Raw genomic sequence first — 25,522 nt, 5'->3', positions numbered from 1 at the left:
TATGAAAAAGTAGTTATCTGCACTCATAAAAAAAATCATAAAAAATCATATCCAAAATAGTGATGTAGAGTTTTGCTAACAAATACTTACCATGTGTATTTGCTGCTATTTCTCTTTATAGAAAATTCTGCAAAGCCAAGCACCATAAGCCTTGGTGGGATTGGCATCTGTGTCAGTGAACAAGAAGCAGAGGGTCTAGAGAAGAAACAAAAGGAGGAAGGAAAAATTATTACACAAGATGAATTTTCAAATTTCAATAAAAGATCCAAAAAGCGTCGCTCATTTATGGAAACAAATTACACATCCCTGGTATCATTCCCAGAACAGGATCAATTAGATAACAGCTATGGAAATAGCATACCAAGCTATGGTTCTCTATCAGTCAACTATGGTGCTGGACAAATAGCATGTTTTGATGGCGGATGCTCAGATCAAGGTCCATGTCCGACAGTCTCATCTCTGACCGATTCTGAAGGAGAACCATCACCACTGGAATCAAAACCCATCAACCCATCCAAAGTCAATGGATCAGGACCAGATAATCCTACTGATACACAAGTGGGACACTCAAACAAAGCATATCAGCGGAAACAGCAACTTATAGAGATGGAACCAGATTCCATGGAGTTCAAATCAGTCTCTGAGCTAATGTCTTCAGTATCGCCAACTATAGTAGCAGTACGCTCCCGCATGGACCTACAGGACAAAGGTAGTTCCAGTAACCATGGCAGAGATGATGAGGAGGAGGGTGCAGTTGGAGGTCTTGTTGAGAGACTGTTTGGAGGCCACTTGTTCTTTGATATATCTGGAGGAAAGTGTGATAGCAGTGTTTTATTTGGTCAAAGAGATGACCATGTAACCAAACAAACAGAGGATTCATCCCAGGCCAGATTAGTGACCCAAAAGAGCAGTTCACTGCCAAGACTAGGCCAGATATCCCCATCAAGTTTACCCTACTTCCATCTCCCGAGTATATCATACACCACAAGCCCTAATATAGACAAGGATGATGATACTGTATATCTAGAATCTGGGATGGGAAAATGCTCAGTGGGCCCAACAGAAAGGACAAGAAGTCAAAGCATGTCTGCCTACTTTGCCAGTGGTGCACCACATTGCCCATCAAGACAATTATTTTCCCAGCGAGTCGTAGGACCAGAATCTGATGAAACTGACAATTCTTGTAACGCTTCCATCCAAGAACTGTCTTCTGGTGTTCCTTCTTATGAACCAGCCCAGAGATTCCTTCTTCCGCCCTGTTCATCTGGCATCCTTGGGCAACTTTCTGCCTCAACATTGCGGGGAAAGATCCAGAGCCTTCCTCTCTACTTATCACGTTCCCAGGAAATGCTAACTGCCAGTTCTAATGGCAGAGGCAACGTTAAGCCTGTGAGAAGACTTTCAGAAACACAACTACAAAGAAATGAAGTTGAGGTAGCAAAAGAAGTAACTGAGGATGTGACCTTGAATGTAGGTGCTCCTGAAGTAACAGAGGTAAAAGTGGTTACCATAGTATCTGAAGAAGTAACTGAAGTCATTGAGGAGATAAGAGAGGTCAGCCATATTAGTCCTCAAGCATGTGGACAGCATAAAGCCAAAACTGAACCTAAAGAGTTTTCTGTATTAGACATATCCCCCTTGTGTTCCAAAGCAGACAACTCTCTCCAAGTCAGCCCCTCATCTGTAGTGGTTACTACACAAAACCTAAACGGACCCTGGGGGGTGGTAACGTCCAGTGGATTACAAGAATGTAGCTGCCCTCCCTCAAGCACAACTCCCCAAAACTTTACGTCTAGCTGTGGGGTTTTCACAAACTGCCAGTCCAAACCTACCATAGCCCAGCCACAATCCTTGCCCAGCCCCAATCAACATAAGAAACAAGACCTTAGCTGCAGCTCAGTACTGGCTATGGGTTGTGACACTGTAATGGACAGTGCTCAGACACCTTTAGAGGTCTGCCAGACAGTATACACCAACTGTTTCAGTGGAGTTCTTGACAGTGCCAGCTTCGATGATGAACTCACTGTCTATGAGTTTTCCCGCAGAACGAGCCAGGGTGAAACAGGGGATACAGTGCCGACATCTGTCCCTCCTTCCTCTCTCTCTGCATCCCCTGCATCTTTCTCTCCATCTTCTCCATTGCCATCATTCCCTCATCTAGTACTGCCTGCTTCGTCATCTACAGAGCTCAGTCCCCTTCTGTCTCCCCTGGATGCTCCGAACTGCTTCCTAACGAACCCCCATGGAGATATCATGACTTCACTGCTGACTCGCCGGTATCCCCTACCACCAACAGGATTCCTTTCTTTGCAAAGGGATGTGGATACCATCTTAAGTGTTCTTGCTGGTGCTATAAAGAACCAAGATAGGGTCCACGAGCACCCCAGGGATACCTGTGTGGCTCACTTTTCAGAGAACAAAAGGCGATTACATGCAGAGGCTCGGGGGCTTTTAGCTGGATGCCAGCGTGTGGTCAGGGTTGGGCAGACGCCAGAGGAAACACTTCAATCGTTGTCTGAAAGCTTCCGCTCACTGGTACAGCTGACAATTGTATGCTTATGTTTCTCTAGTTGCCAGCGATGCAGGGAGCGCCATGTCCAAGCACTTACAGGACTAGCAAATGTTGCAAAAACTTATCAAGACTTTGCTCGGGCGGCAGAGCTTGTGGGAAGTGCTAGCGAAAGGAAGACTTGTCATGATCTGAGTATTAAACTCCTGGCTCGCCAATGCACTGCACTGACAACCTCAGTCTTCTGCCTCACCCAGCTCTTTCGCACTCTCACTGCCCTTTGACATTTGGACTGTTACATTGAGTAGTCCCCCACCCCCAAAATCGCAAGAAACCTGTCAGAATAACTCAAATGTGGTTTAAATAAACTTGTTGAGATATACAACATTAATATTGAGGCAGTGTCCAAAGTCACTGTCATACCAGTAATAAGCATAAACTAATACATACACTCACACACATACAGACAGAAACATAAAACCTGCCATTTAAATGTATTGAATGGATTAGCCTAAAATGACAAATGTACTGAGAACAGAATTTCTAAACAGGGTACTAAACAGCTTGTTTTGCAGTATTTGTATGTTGGGTATAAGTATTTAGTATTGAATGTAATTCTAAACTATAACTGTCTTTGTACTATGGTTGTCAGTTATTTATTCTGCTTCATGAGGAAAGCATAGACAGGGATTTTCCATAGTATCTTCCAACATTCTCTGCTATCTTTCTCATAATTGCTCTCTCTTGCTTCCTCACCAATGTTATGCACATACAGTATTCTCTTCTCAATACCTAGTGTCTATTAGAGAATGTTATGAAAGCTTTCTGCAGTAATCACCTGGGTTATAAATGTTTACTAATACAAACAATATTTTACTTGAGTTGCCAGTAATGTTACATGTTCTTTTAGAGAAATATACCAAAGCCTACGGATGAATGATTTTGCAGAGTGAATGCAGATTCATTCAAAAGACTTTACATTGACTTTTGCATATGCTTTACAGCTTAATAAGGGGGGGTATTATTTGGATCATTAGATTATCTTTGTGGAGAAATAACAGTATCATTTTTGGTGCCATTGATTTATTTTTCACTGACAAGTTATACCTTTTTAGTCATTCCTCCCCCTAAAATATTTTAGTCTTCACAAAACACTGCGCACATAATCATACAATGATCAAATTATTGTAGAAAATGGTTGAAAGGTGACAGGAGTGGAAAATTACAAATTTGAGTTTGAGAAAATATAAATGTATAAATTAATAGCCAAGTAATTTACCTACCAGTCCAGTACGTGTCTGAATACCAAAAAGCTGCCATGCACTCTCTTCTTATAGGGCATGCTGTAAGCCATAGACATACTGTATACATTGGAAATAGTGGGATGCATGCAAAAATGAAAGCATGATTGAAAGATTGACCAGTGAGTGAATGAATGGTTATAACAATGAAAACCAGCTTTGTAATGCAGCATTCACCCCCATTAAAATGACTTCTAAACAACTGGAGAAGTTTGTTTTATTAATAAGACTTCACACTATTCTCTTCCATATCAATGCCAACATATATTTGCATCAACGCCACGGTACAGCCAGGAATTTATATTTATGTTGCGCTGACGGATTTACCACTGAAGCTTAGCTGCAGATGCAAACTCATGAAAGCAGAAGTTTTCAGTCAGAGTGCGATTGTGATATTCCCTGTCAGCTGAGACTGATTTATTCAGTGAGGGAAAGTATCTAATTGGGATTGCCCAAGTAAAGTGAATGGTAGGCTAATTGGTTAGTCAAGTGATCTTAATGTTGTGATGAAACTGAAGCTCTTTTTTTCATATTGTGACGTAGCCTACATCCAAGTGTAAAGGGATTATTGAAAATATATGGCAGGGATTTGGTTCTATGCTTCGGTTGTTTTGAGATGTGTGCATTGCACACAAAAGTGGAGACAGATAAAATGCAAGCTTGAAATGGCAGGGTTTAAGCAGAGAAATCCAGCATACGTCACCAGAAAGAAGTCCAGTTATGATATTCTAATAAAACATCACAATTTTTTTTATTTTTTTTTATGAAACATGCACAGATGAATTGTTCACAATGAGATCAATAACATGCATTTGATTAGAAAATATGATGAATTTCATTTCATGCCGACTTTAACACAGAAGCCCCTATGAGACAGCACACTTCATGTAAAATAAATAACATTTTATTAGATTACTGATATGATTTAATTTGAACTATTTTTCAAAAGTAATATTAATTTTGTTTAATATTTAATATGACTTATATGGAGTTCAGAAATTCATAAAGTATGTTCATTGGCAATCTGAAACCTTTTAATATGAATAAATAAAATATTAATAAAAACTTACATTAAATCTCAATAACCAGCATTGTCTCATTTTTACCGTCTATGATTTTTACATTGCCACAGAGCACATCATGATCACATGACATCATATAGCCTATAAGCACGCAAGCTCTGTTAAGTATTTTAGAGCTCCTTGGCCGATAAAGTTGTAAATGTTTGCCTTCCCTGTTTATTAAATTAGGACATCGTTTTTTTATATATATATATTTCATTGTGACAACGTAACTATATGGGGTAAGTCAATGTGTATGAAATTGAGTAAAAACAATTGTGATAACTAGCCCTAGTCTTCCGAAAAAACGCAAAATAACGTAAAATAAACAGTGCTAGCAGATCATTCACAATAACATATAATATTGTATTGCTACATTAAGTAAATAAATAAATACTCACGTTATTCGGGGGAACACCTTCCGCCCGAGCTAAGAGACTTTTATCTCTAACGTTACCGGAAACAGGAACTCGTCTGACGTAGCAAGTGGGAAATTCAAATTTAAAAACATGTTCGACTGAAAGATGTTTTGCCACTTTTAATTTTATATCGCATTATATGTGTAGTCTTGAGTAATATAGTAAACGATTGAATCTTTTTTTACCTTAAATTATAAGTTCTTTGTTGTTTTGAACTGTCTTTTATCAGCATTTTAAAGTGAATCATTGGAGCACAGCTGGTGAGTTTGTTGTTCAACATGTCAGTCAGTACAAGCAATTTTGCATGACTGATTCTATATCAGTTCAGTTTATTATCTGGTGATAGTTTGACGTATTTACATTTTCAAGTCTTCACATTTATTTGGGTTGGAATTTGCTGATGCATCAGTACTCTGATCCACGAGTAACGTTATGCGAATCATTGCAGCTTTAGGAATATGAGATCATGTATTGTCAGTTTGCCACATTAGAAAACTAATCGAGATAATTAAATAATAATAAATAAATAAAAACACGGGTTTCTCTCTAAAGATAGTAAGTAAATTAGTTCAAATTGAATATAAAAGCTACACGTTGTGGTTTAATCCTGTTTTGATCGTGTTTTGTACACCGTGGCGTGATCATTGTCATCAAGTAACGTTACTTGATATTGCAAACGTGATGAGTGCCATTTGAATCGGTTTTCTTAAACAAATGTGTCCCCTTAATATATTTGAATAAAAATGTGCTGATATTAATGCAGGTCTAAGTGTCATCAGTATGCCTGTAGACAGCACTTCAGAACTTCTCAAGCACTATGAGGTTTATGAAACCATTGGCTCAGGTAATGCCCCTTGATTATGCTTTTATGGAAAACGTTCTTGATTGCTTCAGAGATTGTGTTTATTAGAGAAAGTTGTAAAATCACCTTTAATCAAGAGCAGTTTTTATTTATTTATTATTATTTTTAACCCACAGGTGGGTTTGCCAAGGTTAAACTTGGCAGACACATACTTACAGGTGAGAAAGTGGCCATCAAAATAATGGAGAAGAAAGACCTAGGGGTAAGATATTCTCCTTAATCCTGGCCTTACCATAAAACAACATTTGCATAAATATGTTATGGTTATGGAGGAAGAATGGGAATATTGCTTAATTTATTCTACATTTAGATGAAATGCATTGTTAGCCTGATGAAAATGAAAAGAGCATGTTATTTTAAAAAGAAGTGCTCTTTAAAGTGTGTATTCTGGATCTAGGATGATCTTCCCAGAGTGAAGATAGAGATAGAGGCTATGAAGAACCTCAGTCATCAACAGGTGTGTCGTCTCTACCATGTCATTGAGACATCAAGCAAGATCTACATGGTGCTTGAGGTATGTTTTGCCGAACTTGATTCTGCTGCTTAACAGAAATTGATTAATATGCTTCATATGTTTATATGCATGTATCTTGTCACTTTGTCAGTACTGTCCTGGAGGAGAACTGTTTGATTACATCATTGCTAAAGACCGGTTACCAGAGGAAGAGACCCGAGGGTTTTTCCGTCAGATCATCTCTGCGTTGGCCTATGTTCATAGCCAAGGCTATGCCCACCGAGACCTCAAACCTGTGAGTTGGTTGATGAGAACTTGACTTAAATAGCTTAAGCTTATGGGTACTGAGTTCTCCAATTTAAAGGAACCGATCTCTCAAAAATGAAAAGTGTCTTAGTTTACTCACCCTCATGTCATTCCAAACCCATAAGACTTCATTCTGTGGAACGCAAAAGAGAAATTCAGAACACTGTGCTCATCCCTTTTTCCCATTTAATTAAAATTTATCTGGACTGATGTTTTCAAGCTTTGAAAATGACACAAAAGCACCATCAACATGGTCTTTTTTTAAAGCCATGTGGTAGCGTGGTGTGAAAAAATTGACTGATAGATATTCAGGTTTGGAACAACATGAGGGTGAGTATATGATGGCAGTACTTTCATTTTACAGTAATTTATTACTTTAATAGAGTACAATAACTGTTCTTATTGACCTTAGGAAAACCTGCTGATTGATGAAGATCATAACCTGAAACTCATTGACTTCGGCCTTTGTGCAAAGCCTAAGGTGTGTATCCATCCATTATGCCCCATAAATTCAAATCACATTTATTTATAAAGCACGTTATACAATACAGATTGTTTCAAAGAAGCTTGACAGTAATAACCGGGAAAATAAGTTAAAATTCAACAATTATAAAACTACCTCAATTTTAGCTATAAAACAAGTTCAACAGAATACAATAATGTCATTATTCAGCTCAAGTTAGTTCAATGTTGATTGTTCAATTCAATAGTGTAAATGTTGCAAATTCAATTCATGTCATTAATATCTTACCTAAACTTGTTTGGTTTTTTGGGGTTTTTTTTAGTAACCCGTCTGTTGTTTTAGTAACATTTTAAAAGTTTTGAATAAAATTTTTATTAGGGTGGTTTGGGTTTTGAATTGCTGACCTGTTGTGGCAGTCCAGCATACGCAGCCCCAGAGCTCATTCAGGGCAAGGCTTACATCGGCTCTGAGGTTAGTGTGGCAAATGTGTTTCAGCATATTTAAAAGGAATGACAAATTATAAGTTTAAGAAATTATTTCTTGTGTGTGTGTGTATATGCTTCAGGCTGATGTGTGGAGTATGGGTGTATTGCTTTACGCTCTACTGTGTGGTTTTCTACCATTTGATGATGACAATTGTATGGTCCTCTACAGAAAAATCACAGTAAGTTTGTTGCATGTGAGCATTTAATGGCTACTAAAATAAAAGTAGACTCATTTTGTGAAGTAAGTGATCTCATATGTTGGCTTGTGTTTTGACAGAGAGGCAAATACAGCAACCCGCACTGGCTTTCACCTGCTAGCATTCTGCTTCTAAACCAGATGATGCAGGTACTGTGCATGGTTTGTATGTCTGTTTGATGTGTTTTAGGAAGTCGATACAATTTCATGGCAGTTTATTCTATTTTCCTGCAGGTGGATCCAAAGAGGCGTTTGACAGTGAAACAGTTGCTTGATCACCCCTGGGTTATGAATGGATACAGCACACCAGTGGAGTGGCACAGTAAATATCCTGTAAGATAAACATGCTTAGTTGCGTCTCATGCCCTCAATATACAGTTAGTCAAGTGATGCCAATATGGCTCTTGTAAGACGTTTTTTAGTTTTTTTTAGCATGAATGCTGTTGTCATTCTTATTGATTACTTGTCCATACATTGTATCTGATTTTGTTCCTTTGAAGCTTTACCAGATCAATATGATCTTAATATTTTTAGTCCTTTTGATTAATTAAGCAAACGTGGCTCAGGATGTTTGTTGATCAGCAGTGTTTGATTCTTTATAGATGAACACTGCTAATAAAAGTAGAGAATACTGGAAAAGAGTCATACATAATTTTACTTTTGAAAAACAAGCAACCAGGTTTTTAACTTACTAAATTGTGTATAATTTCCTTTATGTTGTTCTTTTTTAGTTGGGTCATATAGATGAAGACTGTATCACTGAAATGGCAGTGGCTTTTAAACAGTCCAGACATCGCACAATCAAACTTGTGTCAGAGGTAGGGAAACGAGACATATTACTAAATGTTTCCTGTTATTTAAAATGAATATAATATTTATTAATATTATAATTAATAAATATTTATTTGTTTTGGTATTTATTGTATAGATCTAACTGCAAAGACGCTACCATTCAAAAGTTTAGAGTCGGTAATATATATATATTTATTTATTGTTTTTTTAAGTCTCTTTTGATCACCAAAGATCCATTTATTTGATTAAAAAATACAGTAAAATTGTAATGTTGTGAAATGATTAAATTATGATTAAATTAATTTCAATTATTAATCATTAATTTCTTCTTTTTTTTTAAGGAAGTAAAACATCCCCAACCCCAAACATTTGAATGGTACTCTGTACATGTAATTTGAATAATAATTCAAGCAAATTGTTGCAAACTGTCTCTTTATAAACATGGACGGTTTGTCTCTGACTGAAGAAAGTTTATTTGTAAAGAATGTAAAATTCTTATTGGCATATAAATGTGTTATGAGTAATGAGAATTAAAGTGACATTTGACTTTATTGAATTTATTACTATGACCACTAGATGTCAGTAGATTCCAGAGCATCAGCCAAAGCTGCTTGCCTTTAACAGCTGAAATGTGACTTCTAAACAAGAGAATTATACGTCACTCACACAAAAGACAAATCTTTACTTTGTGCCTGTTTCTTCAGTGGAAGTATGATCACATGACCGCCACCTACCTTTTACTGCTGGCTAAAAAGCGTCACGGCCGCCCTGTGCGTCTGAGAGCAGAATGCCCCATGCTTGAGCCCATGTACTCTCCTTTACAGGACATACAAGTAAGTCTTTCATATTCACACAGTCAAGACCATAAAGCTATTATTAGATGCTTTATGATTGCATAATAGTCAGTTCATGCTACATTTATAAAAAAATGCAGTGATGGTAATGTTTCAGTACTTTTTTGAAAGGGTATTTCAGATTCATTAAGCCACACGGGAGTGATAGATGTGTTTGTTTAATTCTTTTCTCCCCTGTTGTGATGTATATCTGAGTGAAACGGCTTCTCGAACAAAAAAAAAAAAGTAGGCTAGGACTTGATTTTGTCCATCAGGAATTGCTTGAATAATTGGATCATTGTGGTTTGCTATTGCTGTGATCTCATGTGAGTGACAGGTTGTCCCACCCAAGCGCCAGTAAACACATCATTAGAGAATAGATGAGATGTTAAGAGGGAGGGGAAGTTATTTTCATTAAAGATTATGAAGGCACATGTATTTAAAAAAATATATAAATAGTGTATTGATAAATTATTATAACAAATACTGTGAGTGTGACTTAAATATAACTGTAGTCAGGTGTTGCTTGATGTATAAATGCTTGTGTAGTTGCAGTCATTTACAGGAGTTTAATTTTGTGTATCTGTGTCTCAGCTGAAGCAGAGTCTACGCTTCAGTGAGGATGATGATGGTGTTCACCCAGTGGTGCTTGGCTCTATGGTCCTCCCCCCTGATTGCTACGATGACGAGAATCCCTGGACCCCTCTCACGCCCAAGAACACACAGACCACAAACACTCCACGCATGGTTAGCCTCCATGTTCTCTTTATTTGTCTGCTCTTCCCTCTTGTCCAGTGCTGCTTATTCGGCCTGTCTTTTTTTACATCCTTTTTATTTCTCCGCAATCTTCTTTTCTCTGACCGTGACTAACTTGTCTTGTTAGTAATATTGTTACTTGTTATTTAGTATGCTTTTTTTTTATCCAAAGTGACATACTTTACAGAACGCCAATGGGAAAAACAGTCCTCCTAGTGGGTTTGGTCAGGCTAATAAATGTTTATGAACTTGCATCCTTTGTATTAGCAGCCCAGATGATCCATTATGAATCTATTATTAACAATTTACAGAAATGCTAATCTGTAATTGCCACAAATTAAAATTCATAATATTGTATCGATGATGTAAAACTATTCGTCGATGTCTTGCTCTGGAGGCAGTCATATGCATATGCATCATTTGCCAGTGTGACGTCACAATTTCTGCAATATCCAAATTAGTTTTTGGAGTTTAAATAAATGCTTTGTTCATAATGAGGATGATGTTTTAAGCTATGAAACTTGCAGGATGTTTTAATCGTACAAATTCCTCTATGTCAAAAGATCAAGGCAAATTTGATTTCTCATGTCATGACCTCTTTAATGTGGAAACTCTTGTCTTCTTCAGAAGTTCACCTCTGAAACATCAGAGAAGAAATGGAGTGAAGTAGACTACTCCCCCATCATAGGGCATGGAAGAACCCACAAACAGAAGTCAAAGAGGCGTGGTAGAACCAAAGAAAATAAAGAGAATGTGGTGACTGGCACAGATGGAGATGTTTTTGCTCTGCCTGCCCCCCGAACTCCAATGTGCAGCAGAAAGGTCAAATCCAACAGAACTGTTACAACACCCAACAACAACATCACTTACACAAGCAGTGACACAAACAAAGGTGAGCTTGGTTATGAATCGATTACACATCATGGCACCACAACTGTACAACTGATGGGCTTTTGTATACTTTTGAAGTTGTTTTCCGAAAACATGCTAAGTTTTGCAATCCTGTGTTGAAATAATGTCTTTGTCTGTATGTCTTTATATATCTGAAGAGCACACTTTTCTAAATTAAATTATTTTTGCTTGTGTACTAAATGATACTCTACTGTTCAACAGTTTGTGGTTGATAAAATTATTATTATTTTATTTTTTAAAGACTTGCTTGCCAAGGCTGCATTTATTTGATTAAAAATACAGTAAAAACAGTAATATTGTGAAATATTATTGCAGCAATATGAAAGCTCAGAGAAAGTGATTTATCTGTGAATTGGGGTTCTCTGGCTCTTCACTAGTGACAACCTGGATAATTTCTGTTATAATTTTTTCTTGTATTCTTATAAAGCCTAAATCCTCATTTTCTGCAATTGTTGCATTTTAGGTGTCATTTTGCACAGTAGCGTGACTACTGCAGATGCTTCAGTGGCATCTGACATCTAGAGTATCTAAGAATACACCTAAAAAGAGTGTGTGTTGTGTGCTTTTCATTCATCTAGCATCTTTAGTTTGATTCACTTTGACCGGAGTGTGTGTGTGTGTGTGTGTGTGTGTGTGTGTGTGTGTGTGTGTGTGTGTGTGTGTATCTGTATGGGCGCAATGTACCTGGGGAAAAGTCTTCATGTCCCAACATCCACTGTGTCCACCTCGTTACTGTCACACACCACCTCCTGCACTGGAACAGACAGGAGCACACTGGGGACGGAGCGTGTGTGTGTGTATGTGTGCATGCCCGTGTGTACGAGACAACTCCCGAAGCGCATACTGACAGGTGTACGTGTCGCTGTTCCCAGTGCTCCGGCAGCATGTAGCATTTAGTGACACGTGTTTATCCTTTGTGTGTGTGCAGGACCGGGCAGTGCCACTAAAGAAGTGTCCCACAGGAGCGAGATGGACCAACAGCAGAGCGGCCAACAAGGAGAACTGAACATACTGGCTTTCAGCCCCGAGAGAAGGTAGAGAACTTTCTGTATTTTGTGAGACGGGTCAAATTAACAGTGGAGAGAAAGAATTGAGAGGAGGACTGTGGGATTTAAAGGTGAAGTGTGTAACTTATGCCCCGTGAACAAAAGGGATTATAAAAATTGTTTCCATTCCAAGCAGATTTCACAGTTTCAGTGTACAAAGGGCTTGTTAATTATACATATACATAATCGTGGTCAGAATTATTGCCACCCTTCATAAATATGAGCAAAGAAGCCTAAAGGCTATGAAAATAAATAGATCTGCATTGTTTATCCTTTTTGACCCTTCATTAAAAAAAAAATCGAATCTTTCCAGTGGCGGCTCATAGATTTTAAAATAGAGGCACATTAATTGTAGCTGTAACTGCCTTAAAATGGCTTTTTTGGCACTTTTAAACATAAAAGTGCCAAAAAGCCTATCACTTGATAAAAGAATCCATATGTCCTTTTAAATATCCACGTTAAAAGAGCATTAAATGAAGCTGATTGCACTATATGTCCAGCGTGGGCTCTTCCTTCATTTTTAATTTGTAGCTGCGGCTCGAATGATAAATCTGTTGGCGATCAAATATTCAATATCTCTACTCTCCATAGCTGCAAAATTATTAGCTGGAGCAGTTCAAACTAATATAGAATTTACGTTTCTTTACCAAGGGAGGCTCGACTCTGCTATATAAATATATATTTATCAACACTAAATGCTGAAAGTCAAATACTTGATTATGATTATTGGCAAATTTTTGTTACCAACAGAGGCAAAAGGATTTGCCTCCCCCTCCCCTACTCTCCTTCTCTATCTCCTTAGACTTAGCACAGTTTTCCGAACGGCAGATTCGGCACGTTTGGGGAAGAGCAGCGGTGGTTCTGACTTCAGTAATATTTTATAGTATTACAATGGTGAATTACAAACAAGAAATTCACATTCTGAGACGTGAAACATTAAATCATCCTTCTCCCATTTTCCACCTCAAAATTTTGTGTAGGCTGTGTCTCCCCTGACGAGCCGCCACTGAAGCTCAAAAAGTAGCTCAAAGCTAAAAAGTAAAACAATTGTAAATGGAGGGGGAAATCTCGTTATGAAATAAATTAGATAATCATTGACACTTTACCTTTAAAAATCACACTTTTTTTTTTTTTTTTTTTTTTAAGTCAACTTATGTTTTTGTTTTTTTTAGCCAATAACATCTATATATATGCTATTGTTCAAAGATTTTTTGTTTAGAAAAGAAGCCTTTAATATTCACCAAGGCTACATTTTATTTGATCAAAAATACAGTAGAAACAGTAGTATTACAATTTAAAATAACCTTTTTCTATTTGAATAAGCTATATATTAAAATGTAATTTATTCCTGTGATGACAAAGCTGAATTTTCAGCATCATTACTCCAGTCTTCACTGTCATATTATTCTTCAAAAATATTTCTAATATGCTGATTTGATGCTCAAGAAACATTTCACATTATCGATGTTGAAAACAGATGTTCTGCTTAATATTTTGTGGAACCCATGATACCATTTTTTCAGGATTCTTTGATCAATAGAAAGTATAAATGAACATCATTTATTTGAAATGTTCATATTTTTTATAATGTAAAAGTCTTTAGTCACTTTTCATCGTTTTAATGTATCTTTGCCGAAAACAAATTATTATTATTTATTTTTTTAAATCTTACTGACCACAAACTTTTTTTTAAAGGAGTGTATATATGTTATGTTTTGTTTTGCTTTACCTTTATGACTTGATGTCAATAACCTCTTTGCATGTGAAATAAATTGCAGGACTTGCTGCACTTACTCTGAGTATTCTGTCGAGCCATTTATCATTTTAACTGCCCCATTCTCCAGTAATTGCCTCTTGGCAAATCCTGTATTGCTTTGTAATAATTTGACATCTACAGAAATGTGCAATTGTGTTCTAAACGGCATTTCCTATGTGTCCAGGTCTCGATCTCTGGACCTGGCGGGCTGTCAAGTGGACAGTGGACAGAAGCGTAAAGGAGGAAAAGTGTTTGGCAGTCTGGAGAGAGGCCTGGATAAAGTCATTACAATGCTCACACCCAACAAGAAGAGAGGAACTCGAGACGGACCACGCAAAATTAAGGTATTATTCGTCTTGTTTTCACATTTGCGCTTAGTTTTTTAAGATTGTGTTGTTTGTCCTTTGTGCTTTTGACTGCCTAAAATTTCCCTTGATTTTCCATATTCCAAAGATTTAGAATTATTATTTTGCATGTTTATCACTCTGCTGCAACCAGTAGCTTTAATAGTGACTCCTCTCACAATCACCACATCACTGATGGTTTCACAAACAGGGCTTAATTAAACTAATGCCTAATCCTGGCTTAATCTAAGCCATTTAAGTACCTTTTATAAACTTGTCCTAGAAAAAAACATTACTAGTGTGCATCTTGAGACAAAATAATGGCACTGACTTATTTTAAGATATGTCAGTGCAAGTTGCTTTCAAACAGGCATTTTAGTCTGGGACTAGGTTTAAGACTTGTTTGTGAAACTGGGGGCAAATGTGTTTAACAAGAATAGACATGATGACCCTCATGTCGTCCTAAATCTGTAAACAAAAAAAAAACTTAAAGCAATTCTCCACAACATTATTCGAAGTTCCCATGATTCTTTTCTTTTTTTTTTTCAGACAGGAAATAAAATTACTCCCAATTTCTACCTTATAAACTTTTTTAGAGATTAGCATAATCTGAAAAATGTATATTCATTATAGAAATTTCAATGGAGTTATAAGATTTTATACATTTTCTTGATTTTTCCAGGTCTTGAAATCATACTTAAAAGAAAAAAAAATAGACTTCCTTGTTTTTTATGACCACAGGAATCACTGGTTTTTCAAAGAAAACAAACAGTAGTTATGGGGTTGAATTACAATAAGAAATATCTTGAATTTTTTTGTGTGCTTATTTTAGTGTTTTTTGTTTTTATTTTACTGCTTATTTTAAATCAAAGTAGACCCTGGTCCCCTGATTGAGAAACACTGCCTTAAAGCATAAAGAAAATAGCCCATACATATTTTATGTTCTTTTCCAAGTCTTTTGAAGCCATAAGATAGCTTTGTGTGAAGCAACGCTAAACTTACTTAAACTGGACAATGACTTTCTTATAGAGCTGCTGTACAGCCAAAACAATCTTTGTTGCTTAAGTTGCAAAAGACATTTGCCCTGTTGAAACCTGGTATTAAGATGCGTTTTGGTTGATCGAATCACAAGTGGACGATGCTAAATAAAGGTGTAAAACGGGGATAAAATGTTTTGAGCTTGTCCGCTTTCGACCACTTCCAGAAGTAGTCGAAAATGCATTGACCGGATTTCTTTCTTAGTGTAGACACTCTACATGTGGTCGAATGTGTTCAAACAGCCACAAAAGACTCACCGCCTACTGAACTAATGTGTAAACATTATGGGAAGTGCGCAAGCCTGACAGGATTTACGCTTTGTTGGCTGAAGACCAGGTTTGAAGACTAAAAATGTCCCAAGCACAATGTTCTCTCACCATTCCTGATTTCTAACACGCACTCACGGCGATTGGCATGGTCTTGTAGCTTTCAGAGAAGAAACGAAAGCTGCTGCTCTCCAAATGTTTTTCCGCCGTCTCAGGGCATTTTCATATGTAAATTATGCAAGGGTATTTTGTCCATTTTGTCCACACCATACATTTACCCGCCCATAGACCCTCTCCTCGAAAAAATCCGAACAGGAGTGGTTGAAAGTGGACAAAAGAGACAGATTAAAATACCAGGTGTAAACGGGAATGTGTCTCTCTCGTCTACTTGTGATCCGACCGACCAAAACGCATCTTAATACCAGGTGTAAACAGGGCCCTTGATAAATGATGATAAAAGTTGTTGAACTGTCACTTCAACATTTGCTTTAAGTACTCACCTTGTTCATGTGTTCATTGCAGGAAGTCTCTCCATAATGCAGATCTAGATGTATGCCAGTGACTATAAACTCTGTGGCTACATCTGATTTCATAACTGTTAATGTTTTCCAGGCTCAGTACAATGTGACATTCACCAGTCAGACTAATGCTGAACAAGTGCTCAATCAGATTCTCAGCATCTTACCAGAGAAGAATGTGGACTTTGTTCAGAAAGGGTAAGTTAAACTCTTACATCAATTGTTTCCTGAAATGGCAATTCAAATTTTATCTTGCTCTAAACCAGTTGCTTTCATGCAGGGGGCCTCAGCAAGCTTCAGAATAAATTGATATAAAAATCTAACTCTAATATAAATTAATATTCTTAAAAAACATGAAATTAACTGAAATCAATTTAATTTTTTCACATCAATAACTATTATTTTAATTGAAGAAAATATAGTTCTATAATACGGAACATAATTGCATGTTAATTATTCTATATATCTATAAAAGGTTTGTAAACGAGCAGCTTTGTCATAATTACAGCTGAAATATTGAATATATTGTAGCCTATACATAGGAGCGTCCTTCAGAAATTGTGTCGGACAACAGGAGGTCTCTGTGTCAAAAAGGTTGAGAACCACTGCTCTAAACGATTAACTTGGTATAGTTGTTAAATGCTATCATGTCCTCTTTTTCTGTTAGGTTTACGCTAAAGTGCCACACACAGTCAGACTTCGGAAAGGTGACCATGCAGTTCGAGCTGGAGGTTTGTATCCTGCAGAAGCCTGAGGTGGTCGGGATCCGTCGACAGCGTCTCAAAGGTGACGCATGGGTGTATAAACACCTGGTAGAGGACATCCTGTCCTCCACTAACATCTGATGTCACTGTGACGTCACCTTGGGCCCACCCTGAGTTAAATCAGAGGATTTGGATGTACGTTATAGATGACCCTCCAGATGATGAACATGTCCATCATTTTTCATCATTTATGTGTGGGAGGCAGTGCAGTATTACTTTATATTCTTCTCTTGATAGAAATGCAAAAAAAAATGTTTTGTCTCTTTATACTTAATACATCCTAATTTAGCAATAAGCATTTCTCATAAAGCATTATGGCAGCACGTCTGTCTTGTCTTTTATTTGTTTTTGCGTTCGTCTCCATGATATAGTGTTAGTGTCATGTTTTATTTGTTTTAATATGTAAAGCTTCTAATCTATTACCCTTTTCAAGATGTCTGTCATTTTGTTCATGTTTGCTTTGTAATAATGAAAATCTGACTTGTAATTAAATAAATCTTTTTAATATCTGTCTCACTGTATCCGATGTATTTAAAATTATTTGGCATCAGACATTTTCCTCAGTTCAGCTTTATTAACATTTACATTATCACAGCAACAAAAATTTTTAAAAAAATCTATTTTCATCTGTAAGTGACATAAAAAGTTTGTTGATATTCAAATTCATGCTAAATAATGTCTTGCAAATGACATTTTCCTAAACGAAAATATATATATATATATTTGTATTGATTGAGTTTAATACACAATGAAATATTGACTGAAAGAAAAATGGAATATTTGTAGTTAAATGTAAAATATATTTGCCATATTACAGTACTATTTATTAGAAGGCTCCTAAAAAGAACCTTAATCACACTAGACAAAAAAAAAAAAAAACTACACTTCCCTTGTATATATGTAACTTAAAGTCACAATGTAATAAGTAGCAACGGATCTTTTCTTCAGTTGTGACTAACATGTACATGGGATGGATCATGATAAGACTAAATATAGGGTGGGGGACTTTGCTTTTATCCATCGGTTCGTTGATTGGATGGAGGCAGATCTGAATGAGAGCTTGTTTAATATTAATTCAATAAAGTTGAATAGCTGAAACCCCTCGAATAATTTTATGTTATGTCTGTGAAACCAATATGTCACATGCTGGTAAGATCATGTATTATCTTGCTTTAACTGTTCTATTATGATTGAAGTGGGAGCAACCTGTGTGTCAGTCCTACTGTGCATATCAGCATAACAATAGCTATTAGTGTGACAGATATGAGTGCTTACATAGTTAACATCAGATGAAGTGTGTGAGCTGCTGGGGAGGTGGATGGTTAATGGGGGGGGTAAGGTGGTAATATGGGGATGAACTAACCCCCCCACTGATAATGACTCCTGCTGTGCATTTCATAGAGGCGGGGCAGGGGCCAGCTGTGGGAACAGACGCTTGCTGTCATCTCTCACATCTCCTTAAGCCGTCTCTTTCTGTTTTTCTGTTTCTCCATACACTCTGCTCTTCTTCATATGAATGTTATTTGGTAGCCTATACAGACAAAAATCTTTTTATTAATTACTTCATAACCCGAAGTAATCTTGGACTGTATAGTGTCTTAAATAGGCTTAAAATTAGAAAAGGTGAATTTGATTTCATGTCAGTGCATGTACCCTAAAGTGTCTGCTAACACATGACCCCAGGTCTTTTCCTTCATTACTCTCACTTATACACCATTGAGGAGCTAAACATAATGAGGTGAACATGTGTTTACCCCTTCCTCTGCTTGTCTTTGTGTGTTTTCTTGGGTCAACGAAGGCAGTGATGTTTCTCTTCATTACGAATCTGACAGATTCAGAAGGCGGCTGCACTGTGACGGCTCACTTTCCAATTACCTCCTTCAGTTTTAACGAATTTTGCTTTCCATTGATGGTGCCTGTTCATTAGGGGACTTCATATTCCAGAGATGTGGGTTTCCATCACACACACACACACACACACACACACACACACACACACACACACACACACACACACACACACACACACACACACACACACACACACACACACACACACACACACACACACACACACAGAAACCCAGAGCTAATGGGCATGTACAGTGGATGGTGGCGTGTGATGTCTCCAATGGGAAAAAATGATTCGCCGTGTTGTTTTGTTAACGGACGACTGGTTCCAGTGGTTGAGGAACAAATGAAGAGTTTGATTCTCATGCCGAAATGTCTTTTCAGCCTGAGAAAACTATTGGCAAATATGCCAGCAGTGCAGGACAATGACATGATCTTTGTACATGTAAAACACTGCTGTTAGAGCAAGGTTTAAAATTATAGTTGAAGATACAGACAGAATGACATCTTTACTGCTTTTTTTTAGACATAGAAAGACTACAGGTTAGCTTACTTGTACTAGAATTAAAAGGGTTATCATGAACATTACAATTATATCAAATGCAGTTTAATAATCTATAGAGGAATTTATTGACCCACTTAAGTTAGACTTCAGTACATCTAGTCAAGCCACCTTTATTTATATAGCCTAGCGCTTTAGATAATTTCAAAGCTGGGAAAAGGAAAATTATTCAATGATGCAAACAGAGTTCAATTCGGTTTTACAGCAGCTCTAAAAGAAAACAGTGCCATTGTTTAGCTAAAGTCAGTTCAGTATTGATTCAGTTCTGTTGTAAAGATCAATTATTAAATTAGTTCATTTCATCTATAAAGCAGTTCTGCAGAAAACAGGGATGTTGTCGTCCAGCTCAGTTCCGTTCTCATCCAATAGTGTCAGTGCAGTCAAATCAATAATATCGATATCTTTATATTTAATTTCATAATTACTTACATATTTATTTCATAATTAAGTACCAGCACGGTATTCTCCCTCGGATCCTCTGGCCCCTCCTGGTGTATGAAGTCCCCATTTCAACGGTGGAAGGCTTTGAGATGAGGATCAGCAGGTTTCTGCGCAGGTGGCTGGGACTGCCTCGAAGCCTGAGCAGCATCGCTCTATATGGGCAGAACAACAAGCTGAAGCTTCCCATGAGCAGCCTGAGCGAGGAGTTCATGGTGACGCGGTCCAGGGAGGTCCTACAGTATCGGGATTCCAGTGATCCAAAGGTTGCCCAGGCTGGGATTGAGGTCAGGACAGGGCGGAAGTGGAGGGCTGCCGTGGCAGTGGACGATGCAGAGTCAAGGCTACGGCAAAAGGTGTTGGTGGGCTCAGTGGCACAGGGGAGAGCTGGCCTGGGCAGCAGAAGAACTCCTCGCTACGACAAGGCGGAAGGGAAAGAGAGGAGGTCGCTGATCCTGGAGGAGGTGCGTGCAGGAGTTGAGGAGAAGCGAGCTTGCCAGATGGCTGGGATGCGGCAACAGGGCGCCTGGACAAGATGGGAGCAAACAGCGGAGCGCAAAGTCACATGGACTGAGCTTTGGAAGGCTGAACCCTACAGGATAAAATTCCTGATCCAGGCGGTCTATGACGTGTTGCCAAGTCCATCCAACCTCTTCTCCTGGGGAAAGGTGGAGACACCAGCATGCCCCCTCTGCCAGAGGAGAGGAACGTTGGAACACATCCTGAGCTGCTGTCCAAAAGCCCTGGGCGAAGGGCGTTACCGCTGGCGGCATGACCAGGTCCTAAAAGCCGTAGCGGATTCTATCTGCAGTGGAATTAGCCACAGCAAGAGCCTCCGCCCAGTGAAGACCACAGCTTTTGTCAGAGCTGGGGAGAAGTCAACACCAGCTGCCCGGGGCACCTCCTCTGGCCTGTTGGCAACGGCGCGTGACTGGGAGCTGTCAGTTGATCTGGGCAAGCAGCTGAAGTTCCCTGAAGCAGTTGCCATAACAACATTAAGGCCAGACATTGTGCTCACCTCAGAGGCCTCCAAGCAGGTAATTCTCTTGGAGCTCACAGTGCCTTAGGAGGACCGCATGGAGGAGGCCAATGAAAGAAAGAGGGCAAAGTACTCCCAGCTTGTGGAGGGTTGCCGGAGCAATGGGTGGCGGGCAATATGCCAACCCGTCGAAGTGGGATTTGTGGGCCAATCCCTTTGCAGGGCCTACAAAATGCTTGGCATCACAGGGGCGAGCCAGCGAAGGGCCATCAAGTTGGCCACTGATGCTGCAGAAGTAGCATCAAGGTGGCTGTGGATCAGGAGAGGAGAGGTATGGCGTGTAGGGTAGTAGCGCTACCTGGACATAAGCTGGGACCTGATCACCCCGGCTGGGTCGCCTAGGGGAGGGGGTCTGATTGTTGAAAGACCCGAAACCCCCCGTGATCCTAGGTTACATCACTGATGATATGTCCAGGTGCACCAGACGGTGTATCTAAAATCTTGTCTTTTAAATATATTTACTGACAAGCATTTATGGAAATCTAAAATATACTGTAATGTCATCTTGTATGTCATGTTTAAATATATTTGTAATTTAAAAATTGCATGTTGCAATTTAGTATATTTAAAACATTAACTTTAAATGCAATATTTAGTAACATACTTTAGCTAAAATTATAATTATATATACTTTACATGTGCTTTGATATGTTAGCCAACACATCAAGATAAGTATAGCCTACTTTTTATTATTACAACAAAAATATTTTAAATGTAGGCTACTTGTAAGTGTCATGAAATTCTGTGAAAACCAACAAGTAACTCAAACCATTTGAGGAAACCAATTGCCATAAACCATTTAATTTCTAAGATCTTATATTTAAACTATAGATTCAACTTAATACGTTGCATAACTGAAAAGGTGCACTATGTAACTTTTTTATTTTTTGTTTAAAATGAACCAAATTAAAATTTTGAGTCAATGGATCATCATCACTCATTCTTCCAAAACATGTTTTGTCTTACCCTGATTCACTATGGTAAGCATATTGTGTTTATATTTTAGACCTGGGGTCTGGGGACGGTTTTCATGGGAACTTGTGTAACTTCACTCGCTAGTGCCTGTTGTCATCATATCCATAAATAGAGAACAGTTGCTCCAGCTACTTTGAGGCATGAATCATGGCAAATTCCAATCGGAAGTTAGCATGGTGCTCTCACTGCGAAGGGCAGGGCCCTTGACGTGGGGACTTTGGAGGGAGCAGGGCACGTGTCACAACAAAGCCGTTTGGAATGCAGGCAAAGGGAGCAATGAAAGACAACATAATGTCCTCATTAGCTTCACATGGAAAGTTACCACAACAAAGCTAAGCAGGAATATCTTATTGTTGGTGTTAATACATACAAATGAATGTAGGCCTACATAATGAAGTAAAATATGCTGTGTGTGAATGTGTGTTCTGATCTGCTCTTAAGTTAAGCATTAAACACATTTCTTACCCGGGTGATTCTTATCTGATCTTATTCTTATTCTTAGACTATGGACACTATTATGTTCTTTGGTCATAATTTAAAAAATACGTATAATTTTGGACAAATTCCTCTTTCTTTGTCAAACTAACAATAAAACCACCTTAAAAACTTTTTACTACCTTTCTATTTAGATTTTTTCATACTTTTCAACCTCCTTATATGTGTTGAAATGACATTTCTGTATTTTTTTGTGAAAAAATGGAAGATAGCTTCATTGATTTGCTCTGCATTAATACTTAGCATTTCATGTATGCAAAATACTCTTATTTAGAATACAATTAATATCGATTGCGAGATTAGATTTGTGTAATACTTTTTATATTATAATGTATTACAATACTTTTTATATTTATATTTATATTATGATATTATATATATATCCCTCTCCTCCTTGAAGTGCCACCTTATTGTGGTGCAGGGGTTTGAGTACCCGAATTATCCTAGGAGCTATGTTGTCCGTGGCTATATGCCCCTGGTAGGAGTTCGGTGAGGCCATGTAGAAGGACTATCGGTTGGCCTCGAAGAGATTCTGGCAAACCGTCGGGCGCCTCAGGAGGGGGAAGCAGTGCCCTACCAACACTGTTTACAGTGTACCTCAACTGGGGATATCGTCGGACGGTGGAAGGAATACTTCGAGGATCTCCTCAATCCCACTGACACGTCTTCCATTGAGGAAGCAGAGGCCGAGGGCTCAGAGGTGGACTCGTCCATCACCCAAGCTGAAGTCACAGAGGTAGTCAAGAAGCTCCTCGGTGGCAAGGCACCGGGGGTGGATGAGATCCGCCCTGAGTACCTCAAATCTCTGGATGTTGTGGGGCTGTCTTGGCTGACACGCCTCTGCAACATCGTGTGACGGTTGGGGAAAGTACCTCTGGACTGCCAGACCGGGGTGGTGGTCCCTCTTTTCAAGAAAGGGTACCAGAGGGTGTGTTCCAACTACAGGGGGATCACACTTCTCAGCCTCCCCGGGAAAGCCTATGCCAGGGTACTGGAGAGGAGAATTCGGCCTGGGATTCAGGAGGAACAGTACGGTTTTTCATCCCAGTCGTGGAACACTGGACCAGCTCTATACCCTCTCCAGGGTGCTGGAGGGTGCATGGGAGTTTGCCCAACCAATCCACATGTACTTTGTGGATTTGGAGAAGGCATTAGACTGTGTCCCTCGCAGCATCCTGTGGAGGGTGGTCTGGGAGTATGGGGTCCGGGCCACTTTGCTAAGGGCTGTCTGGTCCCTGTACGACTGGAGAAGGAGCTTGGTTCACATTGCCGGCAGTAAGTCAGACTTGTCACCGATTCTGTTCATAATTTTTATGGACAGAATTTCTAGGCGCAGCCAGGGGCCGGAGGGTGTCCGGTTTGGGGAACACATGATTTCGTCTCTGCTTTTTTGCGGATGATGTTGTCGTGTTGGCCTCATCAGACCAGGAACTTCAGCGTGCACTTGGATGGTTTGCAGCCGAGTGTGAAGCGGCTGGGATGAGAATCAGCACCAAGTCCGAGGCCATGGTTCTCAGTCGGAAAAGGGTGGTTTGCCCGCTTCAGGTTGGTGGAGAGTTCCTGCCTCAAGTGGAGGAGTTCAAGTATCTTGGGGTCTTGTTCACGAGTGAGGGAAGTATGGATCGGGAGACTGACAGACGGATTGGTGCAGCTTCTGCAGTAACGTGGTCGATGTACCGGTCTGTTGTGGTGAAGAAGGAGCTGAGCTGCAAGGCGAAGCTCTCGATTTACTGGTCAATTTATGTTCCTACTCTCACCTATGGTCATGAGCTGTGGGTCATGACCGAAAGGACAAGATCCCGGATACAGGGGGCCGAAATGAGCTTTCTCCGCAGGGTGGCTGGGCGCTCCCTTAGAGATAGGATGAGGAGCTCGGTCACTCGGGAGGAGCTCAGAGTAGAGCCGCTGCTCCTCCACATCGAGAGGAGCCAGCTGAGGTGGCTCGGGCACCTCTTCCAGATGCCTCCTGGACGCCTTCCCGGGGAGGTGTTCCAGGCGCGTCCCACCAGGAGGAGACCCCGGGGAAGACCTAGGACATGCTGAAGGGATTATGTCTCCCAGCTGGCCTGGGAACGCATTGTTATCCCCCGGAAGAGCTGGAGGAAGTGTCTAGGGAGAGGGAAGTCTGGGCGTCTCTGCCTAGACTGCTGCCCCCGCGACCCGGACCCAGATAAGCAGAAGAAGATGGATGGATGGATGGATTATGATATTATTTTTATTTCTATTCTATTTTAATTATATTACTTTTATATTAATTTATTTCATTTTTATTTATTTTTATTTTAGTATGCACTATAACCGTTCATCTGTGAGACAAATCAGTTTGATACATTAAACTCAGCACTACACTAAAAACAGGTGTGGTTATGTTTAATGACTTTGTGAATTGAGTGTAATGAGTGTGATGAGTTTAATAATTTTTCTAATAAGTATCTCTACTGTTTCTATACATTCACGCTCATTCATTGTCATTTCCACAACACCCTATCATTTCCACTACCACCCTGTCATTTCCATCACCACACACATTTTTTACAAATATTTAAAAAGTTCTCGTCACACATTAAAAATGTATCCACAATTTATGAGATTATATGCTCTACTTAATGTCAAAATTCAAGTTATTTATTTTCTAATAAGCTCTTACCCAAACCAATATTAAATTTCAGAGTGTGACAGGTGTACAGTTCAGCATTTGCTCCTTTAGGGCAGTTAATTTATCTAATTGACAAATGTATAATTATTGTACATTGTGGACAAACTGGTAAAACTAGTTACAAAAATTATCTTAGACAATTCTTGAGTGGCATAAGTTATTCTATTTTTAAAATAACAGCTGGATATTGAGATGTGGTGGAAATTACTTTTGTTCATTGCAGGTCGGAATTTTTTTTTAAATATTAACAATTTCTCTTGAAATCTAAGTTTGTCCTCTTACAGACCTTAGTGGTGTAGTCTACGTGATACGCAGGTATACGCCGTATACCCACTAGAAAAGGCCAAGGATTTGCGTATACCCACTTAAAAAAGCGTGAGGATACGTAACAACTTCGTTTTGTGTCAGAACTTTCACTTTCATTC

The 25,522-nt window shown here is 38.9% G+C and overlaps 2 protein-coding genes across 2 annotated transcripts in view; both read left to right on the top strand.

The window, feature by feature from the left end:
• frmpd1a (FERM and PDZ domain containing 1a) overlaps window positions 1-4,688 on the top strand; it is a 35,218-nt gene extending 30,530 nt beyond the window's left edge. The window contains exon 17 of the mRNA XM_082164576.1: window positions 122-4,688. Within this exon, the coding sequence (XP_082020702.1) occupies window positions 122-2,793 (2,672 nt within the window). The 3' untranslated portion in view covers window positions 2,794-4,688. The remainder of the gene's footprint in view (window positions 1-121) is intronic.
• A 654-nt stretch (window positions 4,689-5,342) lies between these two features.
• melk (maternal embryonic leucine zipper kinase) lies at window positions 5,343-17,594 on the top strand. Its single transcript, XM_082163601.1, has 18 exons — window positions 5,343-5,550; window positions 6,054-6,134; window positions 6,269-6,354; window positions 6,550-6,666; window positions 6,758-6,901; window positions 7,325-7,393; window positions 7,754-7,846; window positions 7,941-8,039; window positions 8,138-8,206; window positions 8,291-8,389; window positions 8,788-8,874; window positions 9,553-9,681; window positions 10,276-10,428; window positions 11,065-11,329; window positions 12,278-12,383; window positions 14,336-14,495; window positions 16,412-16,515; window positions 16,985-17,594. Exons 2-18 carry the CDS (start codon window positions 6,071-6,073, stop codon window positions 17,160-17,162), a joined length of 2,022 nt encoding a protein of 673 aa, XP_082019727.1. The 5' UTR covers window positions 5,343-5,550; window positions 6,054-6,070; the 3' UTR covers window positions 17,163-17,594.
• Window positions 17,595-25,522: the final 7,928 nt, after the last annotated feature.

This window comes from Leuciscus leuciscus, assembly GCF_965113295.1.
Source record: "Leuciscus leuciscus genome assembly, chromosome: 3".
Taxonomy (NCBI): Eukaryota; Metazoa; Chordata; class Actinopteri; order Cypriniformes; family Leuciscidae; genus Leuciscus; species Leuciscus leuciscus.
The sequence above is the reverse complement of the archived record's forward strand: the minus strand, read 5'-3'. Positions and strand labels throughout refer to the sequence as shown.